This window comes from Cheilinus undulatus, linkage group 11, assembly GCF_018320785.1.
Source record: "Cheilinus undulatus linkage group 11, ASM1832078v1, whole genome shotgun sequence".
NCBI classification, from domain to species: Eukaryota; Metazoa; Chordata; class Actinopteri; order Labriformes; family Labridae; genus Cheilinus; species Cheilinus undulatus.
Window position 1 is genome coordinate 29,796,191 of NC_054875.1, and position 19,137 is coordinate 29,815,327.

The window sequence follows — 19,137 nt, forward strand, 5'->3', positions numbered from 1 at the left end:
TGAGGATAATAAGAGGTTGATCATTTCAAGTTTAAAGTCTCTGCAAAGCAAAATCAGACATTTGACTCTCAAGACACTCTAGATGTGTTAAAAAGTTGCTGCAAACATTTGACTAGGCTTAGTTTTAGATTTATACTGATAGTTTTCACCACTTTCAGGGCTAGGTTCTTTTTGGGCAGGATGTTGGGCTCGCATACATCACTGAGCCCAGTCCATATAAAATACATACATAGATCCAATGAGAATAGTAAGAGGTTGATGATTTTAAATTTAAATTCCCCTTAAAGCAAAATCAGAAATGGCCTGAGTAATAGATTTTGAATGTTATTTTTTCGGCACTTTCTGGGACTAAGTTGTTTCAGGGCAGGACTAAATGATGGGCTCAGTGACGTACGTGAACCCTAATGAATGATAACTCCTCTAACACCACAGTGACATAAAAGCACTGAGCGATTTATCTCACTAGTGATGAGAATTCCAGCTCTTCTCAGTGATCTGGATCATTTTGCTCAACACAGCAAGAGGAGTGGGCTCTTTCGATTCCCAAACAGCTCTTTATTCAGACACCAGTTTGGCTTCATTTGACCTGCCAGTTTTAGTAATGTCATACATAAATAGACATTAATCCAGAGGGATATTTGAGGTATCCAGTAGCATCTTACAGACACGACACCAGACATCTCTTATATTAACCAAAACAAAATTTAACTTCTACTCAGAAGTGAAAACCTTAACAAATTAGAAATTTAAATCTAAAATAGAAAATATACTATAACCAAAAATTTAAAACTGTAAAATTTAAATCCTTTTCAGAACAATGCAAATGAACCTATATACAATTTCAAGCAGAAATATGTTTTAGCCCGTACAAGAATAAAAACTGCCCAAGTTACAGCTAAGTCAGCAGTGTTTTAGAGAGAAAGAAATTAAGATTTAAGTACGTAAAAGCTCTTTGATGTTTTCTAGTATATATAAGTCTGTGTGCATTGATAGTATGGTTGCAAGATTTGCTAGTAGTGCAAGAATGCTGATCAGAAGTAAAAGTATGCAAGGATGTGGGCAGATTTAGACGGTTAGCTTAAGAAAGGTAATGAATGCATATGCGCATATGAGGTGAGGCATTTTACCACAGAGAGCCTTCTTCAGTATTTCAGTTACAGTGAAAAGATTAATTACTTACATCATTTGAGTATGGTTGACAGATTAAACTCGTAATAAGTACAGTAAATAGATTAAATGATGCTATCATACTATTTACTGATTTGATCTGTTTACATATGTCATGATATATGATTGATATTTGCACTGATATTTCACTCCAACTATGCACAACATGTTTGAAATTTATTAAATTTTTATGGAATTATTTTCAATGTACACAACCTCCCTAAAAAGCCTTGCAGGTCAGATGAAATCTGTTCCCTGGCTGGGCTGTATGGCACCTGGTATAAAACATTAATGTTAAACCATCAAACTTTAGTTCTTAATGCATGGTTTTCCTGTAGTAGGGTAGAGTGGAGAGAAGATCATCCCTAATAATTAATCACACAAACTGACACAACATATATAAAAGTAATGATAAAAGTAATAGTTTAATGAAATAAAACGGCTCTCAAACAGATCTCATTGTCAATGTGAAAGAGCCAGCTCTTCACTATCTTACTATAGTCTATTGTTTGCCTCTGCCTGTGTCGTCATTGGAAATTAGCAGCCAGCCCCATGTGGTGTATTTTTGTTCAATAAGGACTAAATTTGATTCAGATTTTAACTGATTGGATTGGGTTAAATTCGTCCATTTCCTGGGAACAAACTGTCAGACTGCTCCTTCCTTTGATTTCCTTTATGTGACATAGGATTGGTTTTGTTTTGTGTGTGACGGTGACGTCAGTGGCCTGACTGATGACGGTGTCCCCAGGCTTCCTCTACCGCCTCCCTCCATCACTCTCTGTCTCCCTGAGGGTCCTGTTAGCTTCATTCAGTCCTAATGTTCTGTGTTACTTAAACCCCAATCAGCAGCGAGGCACAGCTGCTCTCCCGGACCAATCTCAGCGCTCTTCATATCCACTGACCAAAAACACAACATTCAAACCAAGTGATGATTTAATGTGAAAAGATGTTTGATGTGTCACTTTTTCATCGCTGAGATTAGACTGCTTTGCTGCCAAACTTCTCTATAAGCTCTAAGCCGCCGTCTGCCACATGGAGCTGGATGAGTAGTGCTCTCTGTGCCATCAATGGGTGGCTGGGCAGCAGCAGCAGCAGTAAAGTGTGTGAATGAATCTGGGGTGTGGTACACAGGCAGTAATAGGGTGGAGAAGTGACGCAGTTACGTAAGCCGGCCCTGATGACTCATGCCTGCTGTTATTAACACACACTGCAGTTATGAGCCACCTTTAGTTATGTGCATTTGAGAGACTCATAAGCCACCTTAAGACCTGCTTCCTCAGTGTGAGAATAGTTCACACCCCTGTAACACTAACCTTTGAAAGGACTCTGATAAAGGGGATTTGCATAGGTTATAGTGAAGAGATCAATATTATGTAACTCATTCCATTCAGTTTTATTTTACTAGCGCTGGAAAATCGGGTTATTCCATTGGCTGAGAGTGTCAGGTGGATATGGAGCTGTATATGGAGCACACTCACTGCTTCACAGTTTTATTGATTTGTAAATCATTCATTCAAACCATTAGATCACATAAGAGCCATGATCCTCCATGAAAATTGTCCTAAAAATGTTTTGCTAATCTACACCAACAGTGCAATGTTTTCATAACCTGTTTTTGTCAGCTCAGTATGATTTATAGATGTAGAAAATCCCCAGAAGAGTAAGGAATACCCCGGACAAGGTTAAGAGCTTGCTGTCTTTCTGCCGCCTACACATGCAGACCTCGTCTGAAGCCAGCAGCCTTTTGGGGTTTTTAGAAGATTCCTGTTTTTCTGGCTTCTCTACATCACATGCTCTGGGAAGTTGTCCAATACAAAATATTACAGGAAATTTCTCATTCGCCATTCACAATGGCAGTAAACATAAATCTGACATATTAAAGTTAGCCATCATGCTCCTTCATGTGATATTGATGTTTTTACATTTCATCTGTTGTGTCATAATAGGGTGGATTTTAATTGCAGAAGGATGATTAAAACACTCTGTCTTTAGGCTACACACTGATCCACGAAAACCACGAAAAACAATAAATGATCTTGTCCTGATAATATGACAAACACTGTTACAGTTACATGTATCTGAGAGCAAAAGTAGGTTGAGTTTGTTGCTCTAAATATACAAGGAGGAAGTGGAACGCTTCAGACAAAGAGAGAGTGGAAGGACTGCAAATCAGAGTTGAACAGACAGAATATTGTATCATGATGCTCCATCCCACTTCTGCTGCCGAGAACACTGAAGTACTGTTCCTGCACTGCGCGCCTATAATGGCCCACAGAACAGCAGCATTCAAGACAAAGAATTCACAAATACCACAATAAGTATTCATTTATTCCAATGAATAACTGCGATTGTTTTGTTTTAATGCACCACTGGAGGGTTTATCTATTTTTACCACTTTCAAAAAGGAAACTTGGATGTGTGGAAAATGGCCGGAAGAATTATGCAGATCATATGCTTGGGTAAAAACTAAAATACTACGCTGTTAAAAGACTCCAACACTGGGATAAAGTTCTGTATTAAAATGTAATATAAGTAGTAAATCCAATATTTATCCTATCATTGAATGCAAATTCTAGATCCTCACACCAGAGATGGACAACTTTGGTTGGGAGCAATAAAGAGTAACGTATCGTGTTGTATCATATTTAATCACATCACCCTAGCTGACAACTGCTGTAAGACAACGATATTAAACGCGTGGCTCTTATGCTGACTTTTGGCTCTTTTAAGTCTAACTTGGAAAAAGACCTGCCCCAGAAAACCTTAAAAAGGGACATTCTAACCTCAGAAATGTTCAATAGCTAGTCACATCTCTGAGTGTTGGGCACTGATACTGCTGAACAGAATCCGTGATCCGCTGCACCAACACCAGCAGCCTGAACGGTCCAGCTTTACACATAAGAGGTATACGGTAGACCGCATCCTGGCACTTTGGGTCCTCACTGAACCCTCTATTGAATTTTTCTATTGGGAGTTCAATAGAGGGTTGCTTGCAGCCAGTGTTGACTTCAGGAAGGTGAGTAAAGATGCCCTCTGGAGGATTTTGGAGCTCTGTGGGATCTGCTCTATATTCTGTTACAGGGAGTACTGTGAAGAGTGGATGCTCCACCTTTGATGTCTTCCCAGTTGATTGTGGGGTGAGGCAGGGGTGCTCCCTAGCCTCTACGCTCCTCAGTACCTGAATGGACTGCATGATGGGATGAGTAACAGGGTCTGAAAACTGTTGAGTGTTATTTGCTGATGATGCTGTCATCCTTGGGGGGACTGTAGATGTTCGTGTGGGGGACATCTACATTTAACTTGCTGAATGAGGAGGCCAAAACATTGTGAATGCATGTTTCCTGGGCTAACACAAATATGCAGGCATTTGGGGACGCCTTGGATGTTGCCATTGAATCTGTGTCTGTGAATGGTCCAAGTGTGTAAGTTGAAGAGCAGTTCACCTTCCTTGTCAGTGTAATCCATCGGCCTGGGAACTGCAAGGCTGAGATCAACCACTGACTTGGACTCTCATATGGGGAGAAGGGTTCGCTAAGCAAGACAGAATGGTGTTTCTACTATCTGAACATGCGTCTTTTGGTCCTTGGTCCTTCCAGTCTAACTATACTCTAGTGACTCCTGGATGTTGACCGATGCCAAAGGCACTGACTGGACTCCTTTGTAGCAATTTCTCTTCTGTGGATCTTTGGGCATCCTTGGTAAGACCGTGTGTCTAATGCTGATGTTCTCAGGGGAGCGGGAATAGGAAGAGTCAGCTGCCTGATAACAGAAATGGCAGCTGCTCCAGTTCACGGCATAATTGGTACCCAGGACCCAGAGGGCCAGTCCGGATGCCTGGGGCGACCACGTGCGTTGTGGACGGGGCAGCTGGGAGGAGATGGGGCATGGACCTAGTGCAGGCCTGGAGGATGGCCATCAGGAGCCAGAGCAATTCAGGACCAAAGTTGACGTGGCAGTACTGTGCTATGTTCCCATACCTGTTCGGACCAGAAAGAAGAATGATGTAAATGAAAGGTGAAACTAAGCTCTCTGCATGCTCTGATAACTGTACATGTATTTTTTGTATTATTTTTTTGTATTCACACCCCCTAGTGTAGATTATGGCTCATGCAAAGGTATTTTTTCAACAATTTGGTGCTTTATTTGAGCAGGGTTGACTAACGCTGCTAAAAGGTGAGGAAGTGAATTTGGCGCATCAAATTAAAGACCTTTTAGAAACTAAATAAAACAGAAATGATGGAAACACAAAGAGAAGTCCTTGGCACCCAATTCTGGTAACTTCATTGTTTTCACTTACCAAAAATTGCAAGCGAACTCCTGGACACTATCTAAATTGCACAAATATATTGGCAATGTTTTGGTACTACAACAAAGCCAATGTATTTGTGTATTTAGATACTGTGCAGGAGTTTCCTTGAAACGTTTCACGAATTACCTGCTTTCCTAAGCAGCTGTCTCATGAAATGAAAAGTTTTTTTCTAAAGTTCAGGCACCTTATGAGATTATTGCTCTTTAAAACCTTTATACAAATATCAATAATGCTGCTTAAAGTCTAAAATGAGTAGATGTAGGGAAAATGTTCTTTGATATGTTCTATTGCAGTGTTAAACATGAGCCATTTTCTCAGATCTGTCAATTTGTTTGACAGGCTTCAGAGGTCCCTGTCCTCACTGTGACATCATTATTTGGTCACTAATGCTGTAGAAGAACCTCCCGAGGCCCCAGACTTTCTCTTTGGCAGGCTCACAGATTCTGTACTGAGAGCAACATATGGCCTTATGTGAATGGCATACCAGACAGCAAGACGGTTCCCAGTGTGGCCTCCTGCGTGGATCCCAACATGAACACATGATCGACAGACGACCTTTAGTGTTTGTTGGGTCTAGCTAGGCACGAGGGATGTTCCCGTCTCATTCTCCGTGCTGCAGATTAAACTGAAAACAAATACCACTTTGTTCTCATGCTTGGTGAGCGCAGGCTACTGAACATCACCGGATGGTGAAATTGGCCAAGAAATGGGAGACTTCTGGTGTAAACAGATGGCTGCCTCGCTCTGCCACTAGTATTCCATGTGGCTCCGCTTTACACATGACCCAGTATTCCTCCTGCCAAATGTAACACTTTTCTCTGCTCCTCTGAGGACTAACATGTCTCTTAGAAAAGATTTATGTTGCATAAGAGGGAGTTGGGAGGGTTGTTTAGAAAAGATAGTATATCTGCAGTGTGTTCCTGGAGAGATAAGATACTTCCTGTTAGATGGACTGAGTCTGGCGTGACTAGATAGATGCTGTAACAGCAATCATTTGAATCTTACAGCATTTCAAGGAAGATCCACATATGATTTAGAGTACTAAGTTAAAGTCAGTTATGGGAAAATGTTACATTTTACAGCATGGTGACAAACTGTAGAGATAAGAGTCTCAATGTGAACCTCCTCTCTACATGTGTTGGCCTGTCTACTGCTAGATCTACTCATATTTCCATTACAAACATGGGGAAGTAGGAAGCATTGCAAATGGCTTCAATGTGATTCAACGTTTCCGAGAATCAAATGGCAATCCCGAGCTAAAGCAGATGAAATCACTGATGAAACATGCCATTCGAATAGTTACACATACCTTCATTAAACCATGGCTAAAGGGTATTTCCCTGTTCCAATACTACGGCTAATGGATACAGATTTGGAGGAAATGTAAAAATTTCATGCCGTCATTGCAGCTTGTAACAAGAATACATTGTATTCCTCTGCTTTGTATAGACGCTTTCTCTCACAAATAAAGACGGCACGGCTGGGAGGACAGCAAGCACAACATCCACTATGTCATCCCCTCTGCTGTTGCATGATGTCAGTGACAGCAGTCGGCAAAATACTGAGATTAGGATTATTCTCCCTGGCCCTGAACATCTGCTGTACACAGGCATACTGAGACCAGTGGGAGTAAAAATCCCTGCAGTAAAGATGGCAGTTATTCAGATGAGATTGGCTTTTTTCAACATTTGATCGCTTATAGGTTTACAAATTACGCCCCAATTATTATTTCATGGAATTACAAACAGTAATTAATTCTTCAGACAGCAACATGAATTGGCCCTCATTTAGAAATGGCTTGACACTCCTCATTCAGCAAGGGCGATCTAAATAAAAGGACTATTCCGGTTATTGTGCATCAGAGGCAGCAGCAGCTGTGACATTATTGTCAGTCATGCAGTATGCTAAGTATGCTCTTATAACCACAGCAGGTGTGAACCAGCTCTGACTGGCTTCTGTGTGGCTTCTGTGTAGCTTCTACCACACACAGCAGCACATACACATAAATACGACCGTGCTGGCTAACAGACACATGCCCCCTCCCACCCCCATCCGGAGCTTAAAATCCTGTCAGTCTCCTGCACATCTGCTTCCCCATCGACTACTGCTGAGTAAGCACTGAAGGAGCCTCTGCTTCCCTTCATGGGTGATCATAACAGGACGACAGTATGCCACAAATCTGCCAGATGAACAGTTTCAGACACAAGTAATGTCACAGGAAAGAAGAACACAAAGAATCGCTTGTGATAAAAAAATGTTTTTTGGCTGATAAATGTTGCCAATCAAAGGCTTCACTTTAAAAGCTCAAACTTCTTAGGGACCTGCACCATTTCAGGCCTTTTTTCTGCTGGCTAAAAGAGTCAATGAGTCATAAGTTTTCCTTCGCTATTGTTTTTGATATAGCTGGTATCATAAGCCCCGCCTCTTCTTGGTTTTGAATAGTGAATGAAGGAGAAGTGACGCTGGTGAGCGTGGCAGTGATCCAAAATGTAACTTTTTTTTACAGAGAGCCTGTGAACACCAGTGCAAAATAAATAAATAAAAATAGCAAACAAATGTCAGTAACGGATCACCTAAACCTCCTTTACCAAATTTCTGGTTTGTGCTGAGTTTGGCACCCCCTGTGGAAAAGAAGAGAAATCTTTGTCTCTTGCTGACTCTGCTGATTCTAATGACTCGGGCTGTCAAATATAAGAAAATGAATTGAAGAGTGTAGATTATTAATAACCATAACAAATTTTGCCAAGAAATATATTCTATTATTTTGGAAAAATGTATCCTTATGTATCTTTATGTTGTTGTTTTTCTTTTTAATCAAATTTCTGAATTTCTACCCTTAGAGAGATTAACTTTTAAAACAACATAACTGAGGCCACGTTTCAAGACCTCTGGCTCCCTTCAGTAACATGTTTGGAAAACTTCTTCTAATAACTGACATGGTGAAGTGAAGACAGGATACCTCATAGTAAATTTAAAATGTTAAATCTTTTTCCTTCTATAAATGTGTTGCTGTCTTAGTATCTCCTGTTTACTTCAAAAAGAAATTTAAGCAGGTTTTTGTATGCACCCATGTATTTCCACAAACTTAAGCACCCCATATCTGAACAAAGTATTGCCTCACTGGGGACAAATAAAGTTCTTGAATCTGTTTCTTGTTTATTGAAATAATGTTTGTACTTTTATTCATTTATTTTTTTCATAAGTATTTTTCCCTCATTTATTCATATATTTGAATTTGCTGTTAAACAATTTTGTTTATTTTAGGGCTGTCAAAAAATGAAATTTTTTCATCACAATTAATCTCAGGAATTCTGTAATTAATCACAATTAATTGCATCAATTTTTTCTCATTTCAAAATGACGTTTTTTTTGTTTTTGTTTGTTTGTTTGTTTTTTACAACCGAAACTGTTTTTTGTGTCATTTTGGATTTTTCTACTGTCTTAACCTAAGGGTAATTGACTTCCAGTTTGGATACAGACCTGATTAATTGTGGACCTTGATTAATCACAATCAATGCAATTCATCTTGACAGTCCTAGTTTATTCATTTAGGAGGAGGTTGGGACTGTATGGTTGGAAGCATGGGTGGGAGTTTGGTTGTGTTCTCTTGTGTTTGTTATATCCTGGCTGCTGTAAGCATTGTGAAAAATAATAAAATTAAAAATTTATCGTGATCAATTTCCCCAATTTGGGATTGCTTTATTTTGAAATCAAAACTTATTTTACATTTATTTACTGTCTTAAACTAAGGGTAACAAACTTCCTGTTTTGATGAAAACCTGCATTTATTCTGAAAGATATAAAGGACCTATAACATGAACCTTAACATGGCAAAAGGAACTTGTCATGGATGGAAAGGAAAATACGAGGACAGTGAAGTGAGTGAGTTTTTTAGCACTGAGTTGACACTTTAAGGCGCAGTGGTGAACTTATTTCACATCAACATGGCTGCAGGGTGATGTTGCAGTGACTTAGCCAACATGTGCTGAAAGGAACGATAAAGCATGTGATTGTGATTTAAAAAAATGCTCTAATTAGGGACCTCAATTAATTGCTGTTAATGCTGACAGCCCAACAAATAGCACAAACTCTTGTTCCAAATGTCTACTGTGCTTCTTAAAATACATTTTTTGCTTTAAAAAGAAATGAAAAATCTGTTGCATGATGCATGATGTTTATCACTTTGTGTGGCACCTACCCTCTTTCAATGCTTTTAGGCATTTATAATAACCATAATGAAAAAGTTAAACCTATCACAGATGGTCTAATTTGCATTTTTAGGTAAAATTAACATTTTACCATTAATTTCAGACTGTTTTATAACCTGTTAAAAAATCAAATATAGGAGTTTTAATTTGGCTCAAGGCATTTCTTATACCCTATTTCTTGGGCAACTTTGTAACTGGGGAAAAAAACATGCAACTGAGACCCCACACTGAGGCTTTGAAGTTGGCAGCAGTGCAGAAAAAATGATTTATAATTAGAGAAAAGTAAAAGCCTATGCTTAACTCTCAGGTGAGACCGTGTTGTGAAGTTTGAGCCAGAATTCAATAAAAGCAGCTGTGAGGGAATCCCACACATGAACAGCAACGGCATGCCATATCTATGTAATGCAATAAAAACAGATTTACAAGGGTGTGTTTACATTTAAACTATTACTCATTTGTGACGCGCTGCCAATGTACTTTGGATGCACAGATAAGACCTGTCTGCTAAATGATTCTCACTCCCATCATCCTCAGGCAGTGTACTCCTACTTTTCATACTCATACTGCAGCTACCTGCTGCCTCTGCCTTATCGTGGGTGTATTTTCTGACTTAATCATAGGTTTGCCCTGCAGGTATGTGGCCAGCCAGGTTCAGTCACGCTGAAAAACCCATCAATCAACAGCTTTTATAATCACAACTACGTGGTGTTACTAGGGCAAGTCCCTTCATGTGCTGCATTGCTGCTGAGAAAGTTGAAAGATTTCCCTTTTGCCCTCCTACAATATTCACAGGTATGTTAGCCCCCTGAAGCTGGAACATGAGTGTTTTAGAGCAGTATTTAAGTCATTAAATCCCAAAGAGTGACAGTTGTTGGATCATGAGCTGCTGCACTCATCAACTACAGACCATTTCCCTCCCCCTATTTTGCTTTCCAGCCTTCAAAAGCTTGGCTTCTACTTGTAAAATGATTTCTTCAGGGAAGGGAATCCACTGCATCATCTTTCTGTCAACTGGCAAATAAATAACATTTGAAGAAATCTCCCTGACAGTACGAAAAACAGAGCAGGGAGCAGCAATAGAGCATAACTTTTAGATAACTCCAAAACACAGCAAACAAAACCATAAACACCCATATTTTATATAATCAAACCTGAGCTGAGCTCTGTTTTTCTTAAATTAAAACTGCCCTACATTATCTTCAAATATCTGTCCTCTTCTTTGGAATCACATTTGTGTTAAAGAGAAAATACTTCCTCCTGACAGAGCACAAATGGCATAAACTTCCTTTTCTAAATGACAGCATGGATGTGAAGATATTAAAGCATTCTCATTTCCTCTTTTAAAACAACATCATGCATTTATGTCCCTACAGGATATTACATTTCTTCTGATAAATGTTTAATTCATTATAAAACGACTAAAATTTGTTGATCCAAAGCTTATTCAGTTTAAATAGCTATCGCACGACATTGTTATCAAATTGTATAACTGCAGAGGAGAGCTTTTCGGAAGTCTTGCCTATGTGTGTTAGAGGACGTGCTGTGTCATCTTCCTCTTCCTTTAAGCGCTCTTTGACTGACTGGTGGAGGGTGTGTCTGCTCTGTGGTATTGACAGATCTGGCCCTGTCACTTGTGTTTGTGTCAGAAAGGCCTGTGGGAGACAGGAAGCCAGGCATCAAAGTGGACAGAAAAAGGACATCTGGCCACACCTAGAGTCTACTCACAGCACTGTTTCTCTAAGCCCCTCACCAAAGAACCACCAAGGAGAAAAAGAAGAAAAACAGAAGGTATTCAAGTAAAAATATACAATATATTTGTTGTATAAACTTGTACAGAATGTCTTGGACATTTAGCTTTACATATACTTTGCATAAGGGTCAAAAAGGGTCACATTTGCATCCTTCATGATTTTCGAGAAAATGTCCCCAGAACAACCACATTTTATGTACATTTTTACAAACAAAAACAGCCCTTGGATGCATTTAAAGAGGCCATGTTGACAAGATACAGATGCCTTGTATAAAAATCCCTGAAAAAGTCTCTCTGTGAGGTAAGAAGACATTTGTTTTAAACTCATTTTCTTTCATTCCCTCTCATACACCGATCTGAGACGAGACTGGCAACAGAGAACAGCTAATTACACATCAGGTTTCCCTTAACATTGCTGTGCCACAGAGGGAGTAGCTGCAGACTGAAGACTGTGGGATAAAAAAAAAATAAGGTGCGCATTCATTCCTTTTACACACTTATCATGTACACATTTGCTCCAAAGGCCAGTCCTATACAACATATCTCGACCTGGTTACAAACAAACATCTCGATATCGTGTTAGGGTATGGCAAAGGCCTCCACAACAACAGGCAACATGACCTAAATGTTATAAAACAAAGGTCATTGGTAATCACATGCAAATAATGCTGTTATAAGCAACAGAAAGTACAGTAGCATATTTGTTTTAACTTTTAGCCTAATGGCCACTTGATGTTTGAAAACAAGAAAATAATGCTTTGTATGGCAAATTAATTCTGCTATAATTCAAAGAGCTGCAACCAGTCATAAGAGGATAAAAACTGGACAATAATTTGAGGCCGGATTACTGTAGTAGCTTATTTACCTCAGCTGGAGTACCATCAACACTTCTTAGTTACACATTCTGATTGGCCAAAGTATTCTTTGAGACCATCAAGGCAATATTCATAACTGATACAAAGACATAGAAAATATCCACTTAACAGCTGGTGAATAACAGATAACAGTCAAACAACATTCCTAGTTTAATAGAAAAGTTATGAAAAGTCCTGCTGTTATGGCTGCACATGACTATTGATTAATGCCATGTATGGTGGACAACAGACTTCCTCCTCCATGTTAAGGCATTGGGACTTGATCGAAGACTCCTTGCATTCATGCTCTGTTCCTTTAAAAGATCAATTCATTTCCTTTTGGTGCACAACTGCCTCGCTGCTCGTGACAGCTAGTTATGCATTTGACATGCTCAAGACACCAAAGGACGGGACCACAAAAAAAAAAAAGACTTTCCAATGGACCCTCATGTAGACTCAAGCGTGTCCAGCTGGAAGACGTTGTGATTGGTCGGTGTGGTGAAGTAGAGCTGCTCCTTACTGGTGGATCGGTTGTCACAGGGGCTGTGCAGCCCCAGCGTCCTCTCAAAGTCCAGGAGTTGTCCCATGAAGTTGAAGTTTGGGGAAATGTTGGACTTTTTCCTCTTGACAAAGTCATAAGCGTCATTGAGAGAGAGGTTGAGCCTCTGCATCAGGTAGGCCACGGTGACAGTGACTGAGCGGCTGATACCGGCCAGGCAATGGACCAGGATGCCACACTGCTGAGACCGAGCCTCATCTGGAAGAAGAAATGGAAACTGAAGTCAACAAATGATTTTTTTCTGAGACATCTTTTAAAACACAGTAATCATGACTAGGGCTGGGCAATTATGGCAAAAATCTAAATCATGATTAATTGAACTTTTTACCTTGATTATGATTAATGAACGATTATCCCACCCCTAACCTCTCACTCTGTTCTGTAAATGTTTGTGTGATTTTAAAACAAACAACTAAAATGAACAGGTACAGATTAACAATTTATGTTTATCTATAGAAACGTTTGAAATCGAAACACTCATCAGCTGAAATGAAAATGTTTTTTTAGTAAAAAGTCAGTTTTCCAAGAAAGGGGGAAAAAATTAAAATAATTGACACGGCAGGCTTTAATTGGATAGAGGCTCTAAATGTCGGTTTCGATTATTTTTTGATTAAGTGCCCAGCTCTAACCATGACTTATATTTTTTGCTCTCAATGAAAGTTCTTAGTTTTTTATCTATGGTTCAATTTGTAGACCTTATGTGGTTAACATAACAAAAGTGATCAAAGTGAATGTACCCAAAGCTTGTACTCTTGACTAAAAGCCTCTACTAACAGTGTTACTAATGCATTAGATCTAGGAAATGGTTTAACTAGTTCTCAGTACTGACATTGTCCAAAAACATATCTATTTCATAGAACAGATTAGTCGGAGGGTGTTTTTTTTTTTTTTTTTGTTTGATCTAAATAGTGTGCTGGAGTTTTCCATAAAGTTTTGATTTGTATTAAAAAGAAATTACCCAGTACTGGGTACCCAGGATGAAAATTTTGTTGCTGTGGTATCAACACGGGGAATCATATTATTACATTTCATCATGACAACTAAGGGTGGACTGATTTTGGCTCACCATGGCCAATATTTAAACAGATTATTAGTGGCACAAGTGACCAAAAACTCATATTTGGAACTGATATGCATTTATTACGACAAACAAGATACCTTTAATGTGAAAAAAAGTAAAACTGCATATTAGAAAAGAAAGTGAAATAAACAGTTAAGCACTGTCTCTGTCAGCGTGAGAACAGCACTGCAACAGGAAGTGATGCCGTACACTTCCTGTGTCAGTGCCACACAGACCTCAATGCTGACTGGCTGGTAGTTGTTAGACATCAAGCTGTCAGATAGTGTTGTATGTAGGACATAAGTTGAGACTGTAGAGAGTGAAAACAAAGCCAGAGGAGACAACACACCTAGCAGTGAAGCTAGAGTAACACACCTTTAAATTGACTGATTATGGACGATTATTGGGAAAATAAACTGCTGATTAGGGATCTATGATACTGGAGTTTTGCCAATATCTGATATGCCAACATTTTAAAACTCATTTTGACCGATGCAGATATTTAACCCATTAAAGCCTGAAAACACAAATTATAGCCAGAAAATTATAATTTTTGGAACTGAAATGTTTATTTCACTTTCTAAAAATCCAAATTTCCATAAAATTCAACACATATATTTTTTGTATCTCATTTGACATCTACATCTTTCAGGGCAATAAGAAGCAGCAAAATAACCTGCTGACACTGAGCTCCACAGTGCAAAAACAAAATTGCCTGAAATTTAGGATGGATTCGCTGTATTATTAGCTTTGTCAAATGACTTATGTAGAGGCCATTGACGAGTTTTCCCTGGCACGAAGTTGTGTCATTCTTTATCATAAGAAAGTCCATGTAGTCATCAGGGTGACGGTTTTTAAGACAGAAAATTAAAGTGGTGGTGTTAAAGGCATGTTGTCGAGCTCCTCCTAGCATGACATGTAGTTTAAAAGGGATGCAAACAGCTTCTTTGCTGTCTTGTTCCCACGCCTCAGACATCTCCCACACAGCTGACATATTGAGTTTGTCATTGTTGGCGCACGTCCGGCGTCATCACGTGCCCTTAATTATGACATCAGATTATTGGCCGTACAGATCAGCATAAATGTTATTATCAGCCAATACAGATAATTAACTTTTTAAGCTATTATAAGCCGATACCAATATACTGTTGATAATATCGTGCATCCCTACTGCTGATACCAATAATCAGCTTAATGCCAAATACCTGCATCAATAATCAGCCAGGCCAATAATCAAGCTACCCTTCATGGCAACCCTGTCCCGTAAATAGTTACAGTTATAGCAAACAGTTGCCATCCAAACATGTTATGCATAAATTTTCACACTGCATACAAGCACAACCCCAGAGTGGAAACAACACTTCCTTCCTCATTCAACCACTACTTTTGGAAACTAGTTCATGATGACACACAGCTCTAAAACCATCAAACAAACAAGTTGAAAGCTGTGGTTTCAGGTGCATTCATGAAGGTAGAAGACAACAAATAGAAATGAAACAAAAGTGAAACATAATGCTTTTTTTGGAAAGCATAAAGACAGCTGTCCAAAGTGTGTGGTGAAAAGCATGTTGGGGAATTTCCAACTCTATTTTTATTTACATGATGTGTAATAGGTGTGAATCAAAACTAAGAAATAAATAGGGTGGATTAAGTCACTTGATTATATACAGGTGTAACAGGAATCAAAGCAGTCAGAGAGTCCTCTTAGATACAAGTGCACCAACAGACTGGCATGTTAGTATTTACGCTGCAGATTTCAGTCTCTTCTCAGTCTTCTTTTCAGTCATCTTTCATTGTTTCACACAAAAGGCACCATCTAAAATATACTGATGGAGGATTTAGGTTATATTTTTGAAGCAATTGCACATCTGAAACGATCACAAAGACACGGTGAACACTTACACATGTGGGACGACAGTATAAACTATTAAAATCTTCTGACACTCCGGCAGGATCAGACAAGACTAATGTTCATTATCAAAATTTTTTAGGGTTTTATCAGTGAAACAATTAAATTGAATTCCATGTTGATTTTTGACAGCAGTGTGTCATTTTTTCCTCTCTCTTGGGTCCTGGAAGGGGGGTGTGGGGGGTCCACTTTTCTTAGAAACATGTAGGGGGGGCTCCAAGGAAAAATGTTAGGGAGACACTGATGTAGACAGTGTCCCCTGAAGCATTTCACAAGACTACAGTTTGATGATTAGATTAGATGCCAGTTAAATAGAAATGTTATTGCTACTAACAGTGACTGAGACAGAGAGAGCAAAGAGGTCAGAGTTCATCATCATACAGTCAGGATTCAACAGATCACAGATGCAGCTTTATACCTTAAAACCTGTTCCCAGGTCCAGATATGGCGTTAAAAGTCAAAGTGGATCAAACAAAAATGTGGTGGCAAAAATTAAAAGTGAACACCCTTTGAGAAATAGATCAAATTTCTGGAATGTCAAAGTCCAGCTTTCATCATACCATTGCGTGGATAATGGAGATTTATTTCTAGCTAAAACATGAAATATTGCACTAATAACTGAAGTAGAGGATGTTAAAACAGTTGAGTGTCTCTATACCTTAATGACAAAGTGAAAAATAAAAGTAAACTACAATATAAGAAATAAAGAATTAGCAGCCAAAATTTCCTGGGAGAGGATCCCTCGCCTCAATTATGGCATAATATAATGGAATTGTTTGACTACCTTTCCTTTCAACGTTAATAAATGTAAATTGCCATCAGAACTATCTTAGATATTTTGTTTAGATAACCTTTAAATACCTATTTTTAATATACAAGTAGTCCATTTAAGGGAACCAATGTATTTTTTCATTTGTCTATCTACAACTATATCTCTTGGGAAAAAAAAAAAGTACAAGGGATTGAATTTAAAAAAAATTCAATATTTGTTATAAGAGTACTTGATTAATCGGCAGAAGAATCGATAGAGTACTCGATAACAAAAAGATTTGATTACTGCAGCCCTACAATGATGCAGAGCAAAATAAGGCTCTTTTGTAATGCTAAATGATGATTACACTTGGTGATTTGATCAGACTGCGATAAAAATCTATTCCTCCTTGTATGATTTCAGGGGGATTATTTCTCAAAGTTAAAAAGAGGGGAAACTGAGTCCTGAACTTGTCATATTTTATACTCCTTGTGACTTTAGTTAATTACTTGCATTTTTTTATCAGTTCTGCAGCAAGCAACATATTATAAGGCACCAGTTTTAACACTATTAGTTCTTTAGAGTAGAACATAAAGTGCTCTTTTTTAAAACTTGCAGTAAACTAGTCGGATGTTTGCATTATTAAATGATTGAGATCCATCATTAGATAATGGCTTCATCATTAACATCCAGGGTTACAATGATTCTCAAGACAAAACAATTAATAACATGTATTCTAGGAACAGATCTAGTTTCTGAGCAGTGTTTTAAGTTTTAAAAAAAAAACAGTCACAGATTTACTTACCTATAAATGATATGGCCTCTGGGAAGAACTGGGACAGGTTTTGACTCCAATGGTCCGAAATTGGAATTTGTTTGTACCTGAAGTGGCCGTCATGCTCGAACATGTTGGGGAGATTGGGTGTTACGTTCAGGATGTACTTGATGTTATATTGGCCCAGTACATCTAGGTTAGTGGAGTCTTTGGCACAGCCCAGGTAAAGGTAAGGTAAGATCTGGACAGGAAAGGCAGGCTGATTGCTGGGAACAGGGCTCTCCTCTGACTCTGTGGCACTGTTTGGCTCTCTGTCAGACTCTCCATCTGAACAATCTGAACTGATCCGGAGATTTCCAAATCCCAGGACAGACAGCGGAGGAGAGGAGCTGGGACAGGAGCTGTCGAGGAGGGTTTCACAATGCTCTGGGTACTCTGTGTGGAATTTTACAAATCCACCTGAACAGTGATAAAAACAGAAGAACTCACATAAGGATGTTTTCTCTACAAATAAAAGGGCAGTAACTCACATAAAATGCTTTATATAAGTAAACCTGATGCAAAAAGCTGGAAGGTAGTGAGGCTGAGCTGCAAAGAAGTAGCCCCAAAAACGACCATTCATGAAATGCATGCTTGTTCCTGCTGGAGCAAAACATGGTGCGGCCATTTTGGAATTTTAATTGAGAATCTCAGTGACACACGACACACAAACTTTAAACAGCAACAAACCAACAAGACGGAGCGAAAGTTAGCGTGTAGGTAACGTCAACGTGTAACGTATGAGTAGAGTAATAATTACTGAAAACGTTACAGCCGTGTTGTTACGGTCAAATGTCTAAATTTATACTTGAATATCCTCTTGTTGAAAACTTTCGCTGCATCAGAGGAAACGTGTATTCCTAGAAGACCTGTAAGACTTCAATATAACCTAACTTGTTAAATTAATTACGTAGTCACTAACAAGGACCTTCAATCATTCAACGTCCGAAAGATGTTCTAACTTTTTTGACTAAAGCGAAGGCAAATTATAAGTTAAGCTTCACAGCAACTACACATTTGTTAAATTTCATATATATGTGGTTTAGAAATGTTTTACCTTCTAAGTAAAACGCTTGACAGCCGTCTTCCCACAGTTTTTGAAGAAGTAGACCCAAAACCGATGCTGGTGCTCCACATTCTTGCCAGTCCACGGTGCTTTCATCGTACAGGACCACCGTGTCCGTCTTGCACCGTTTTACGAACTTCTCTTTATCCTGGTGGTTGGGGATGATAGTTCTGATGGGTATGTTACCCTTTTTGAACCTCCGGAGCATCAGTCCCGGGATGGCCAGGTTTATGGCGGACTCTATGTGGGACGATTCATAAAGCTCATGTGAACGGCAGTCCAGCAGGAGCAGAGAAGTGCCTCCGGACTCTAACTCGAGTTGCAGCCATTCCACGCTTTTACTCGGCGTCACATTAGACATATCGGACTCAATATCATACTACACGCGAGCACAAACACTTACTACATGATCCACCAAACGACGATGAACTACATGACATCCGAAAAAAGAGCATTAAATGTTGCCCCGCCAGTGCATGGCGCTCCTTCTTGAGCGAAGAGATTTCCCCGTTTTCCTCTTCTCTTTTTCCATCAGTCAGTGAGTTTGACCCGCCACAGCACTCATGGAGGCCTGCAAACACTTTAATTTACTATGTACTTGTTTAAATGCGACTGGTTTACGGTAAAGTAATGTCTGTGACAACTTCAGCTACTCTACATCGTACCAGGGTCCTCCATGCACGTTCTCGT

General features: G+C 39.1%; 1 protein-coding gene across 1 annotated transcript; it reads right to left on the reverse strand.

Moving 5' to 3' along the window:
* Positions 1–11,475: 11,475 nt before the first annotated feature.
* LOC121518010 (dual specificity protein phosphatase 7-like) lies at positions 11,476–19,137 on the reverse strand. Its single transcript, XM_041800168.1, has 3 exons — positions 18,439–19,137; positions 17,373–17,801; positions 11,476–13,045 (listed from the first exon to the last, which is right to left on the reverse strand). The coding sequence occupies exons 1-3, from the start codon at positions 18,806–18,808 to the stop codon at positions 12,735–12,737; spliced, it is 1,110 nt and encodes a 369-aa protein (XP_041656102.1). The 5' UTR covers positions 18,809–19,137; the 3' UTR covers positions 11,476–12,734.

Coding starts and splice junctions, on each gene's coding strand:
- LOC121518010 (XM_041800168.1), bottom strand. CDS start 18,808: ATGTCTAATGTGACGCCGAGTAAAAGCGTGGAATGGCTGCAACTCGAG. Junction 17,802..18,438: donor TCAAGCGTTTTACTTAGAAG/GTAAAACATTTC, acceptor ATCACTGTTCAG/GTGGATTTGTAAAATTCCAC. Junction 13,046..17,372: donor AGAGGCCATATCATTTATAG/GTAAGTAAATCT, acceptor TTCTTCTTCCAG/ATGAGGCTCGGTCTCAGCAG.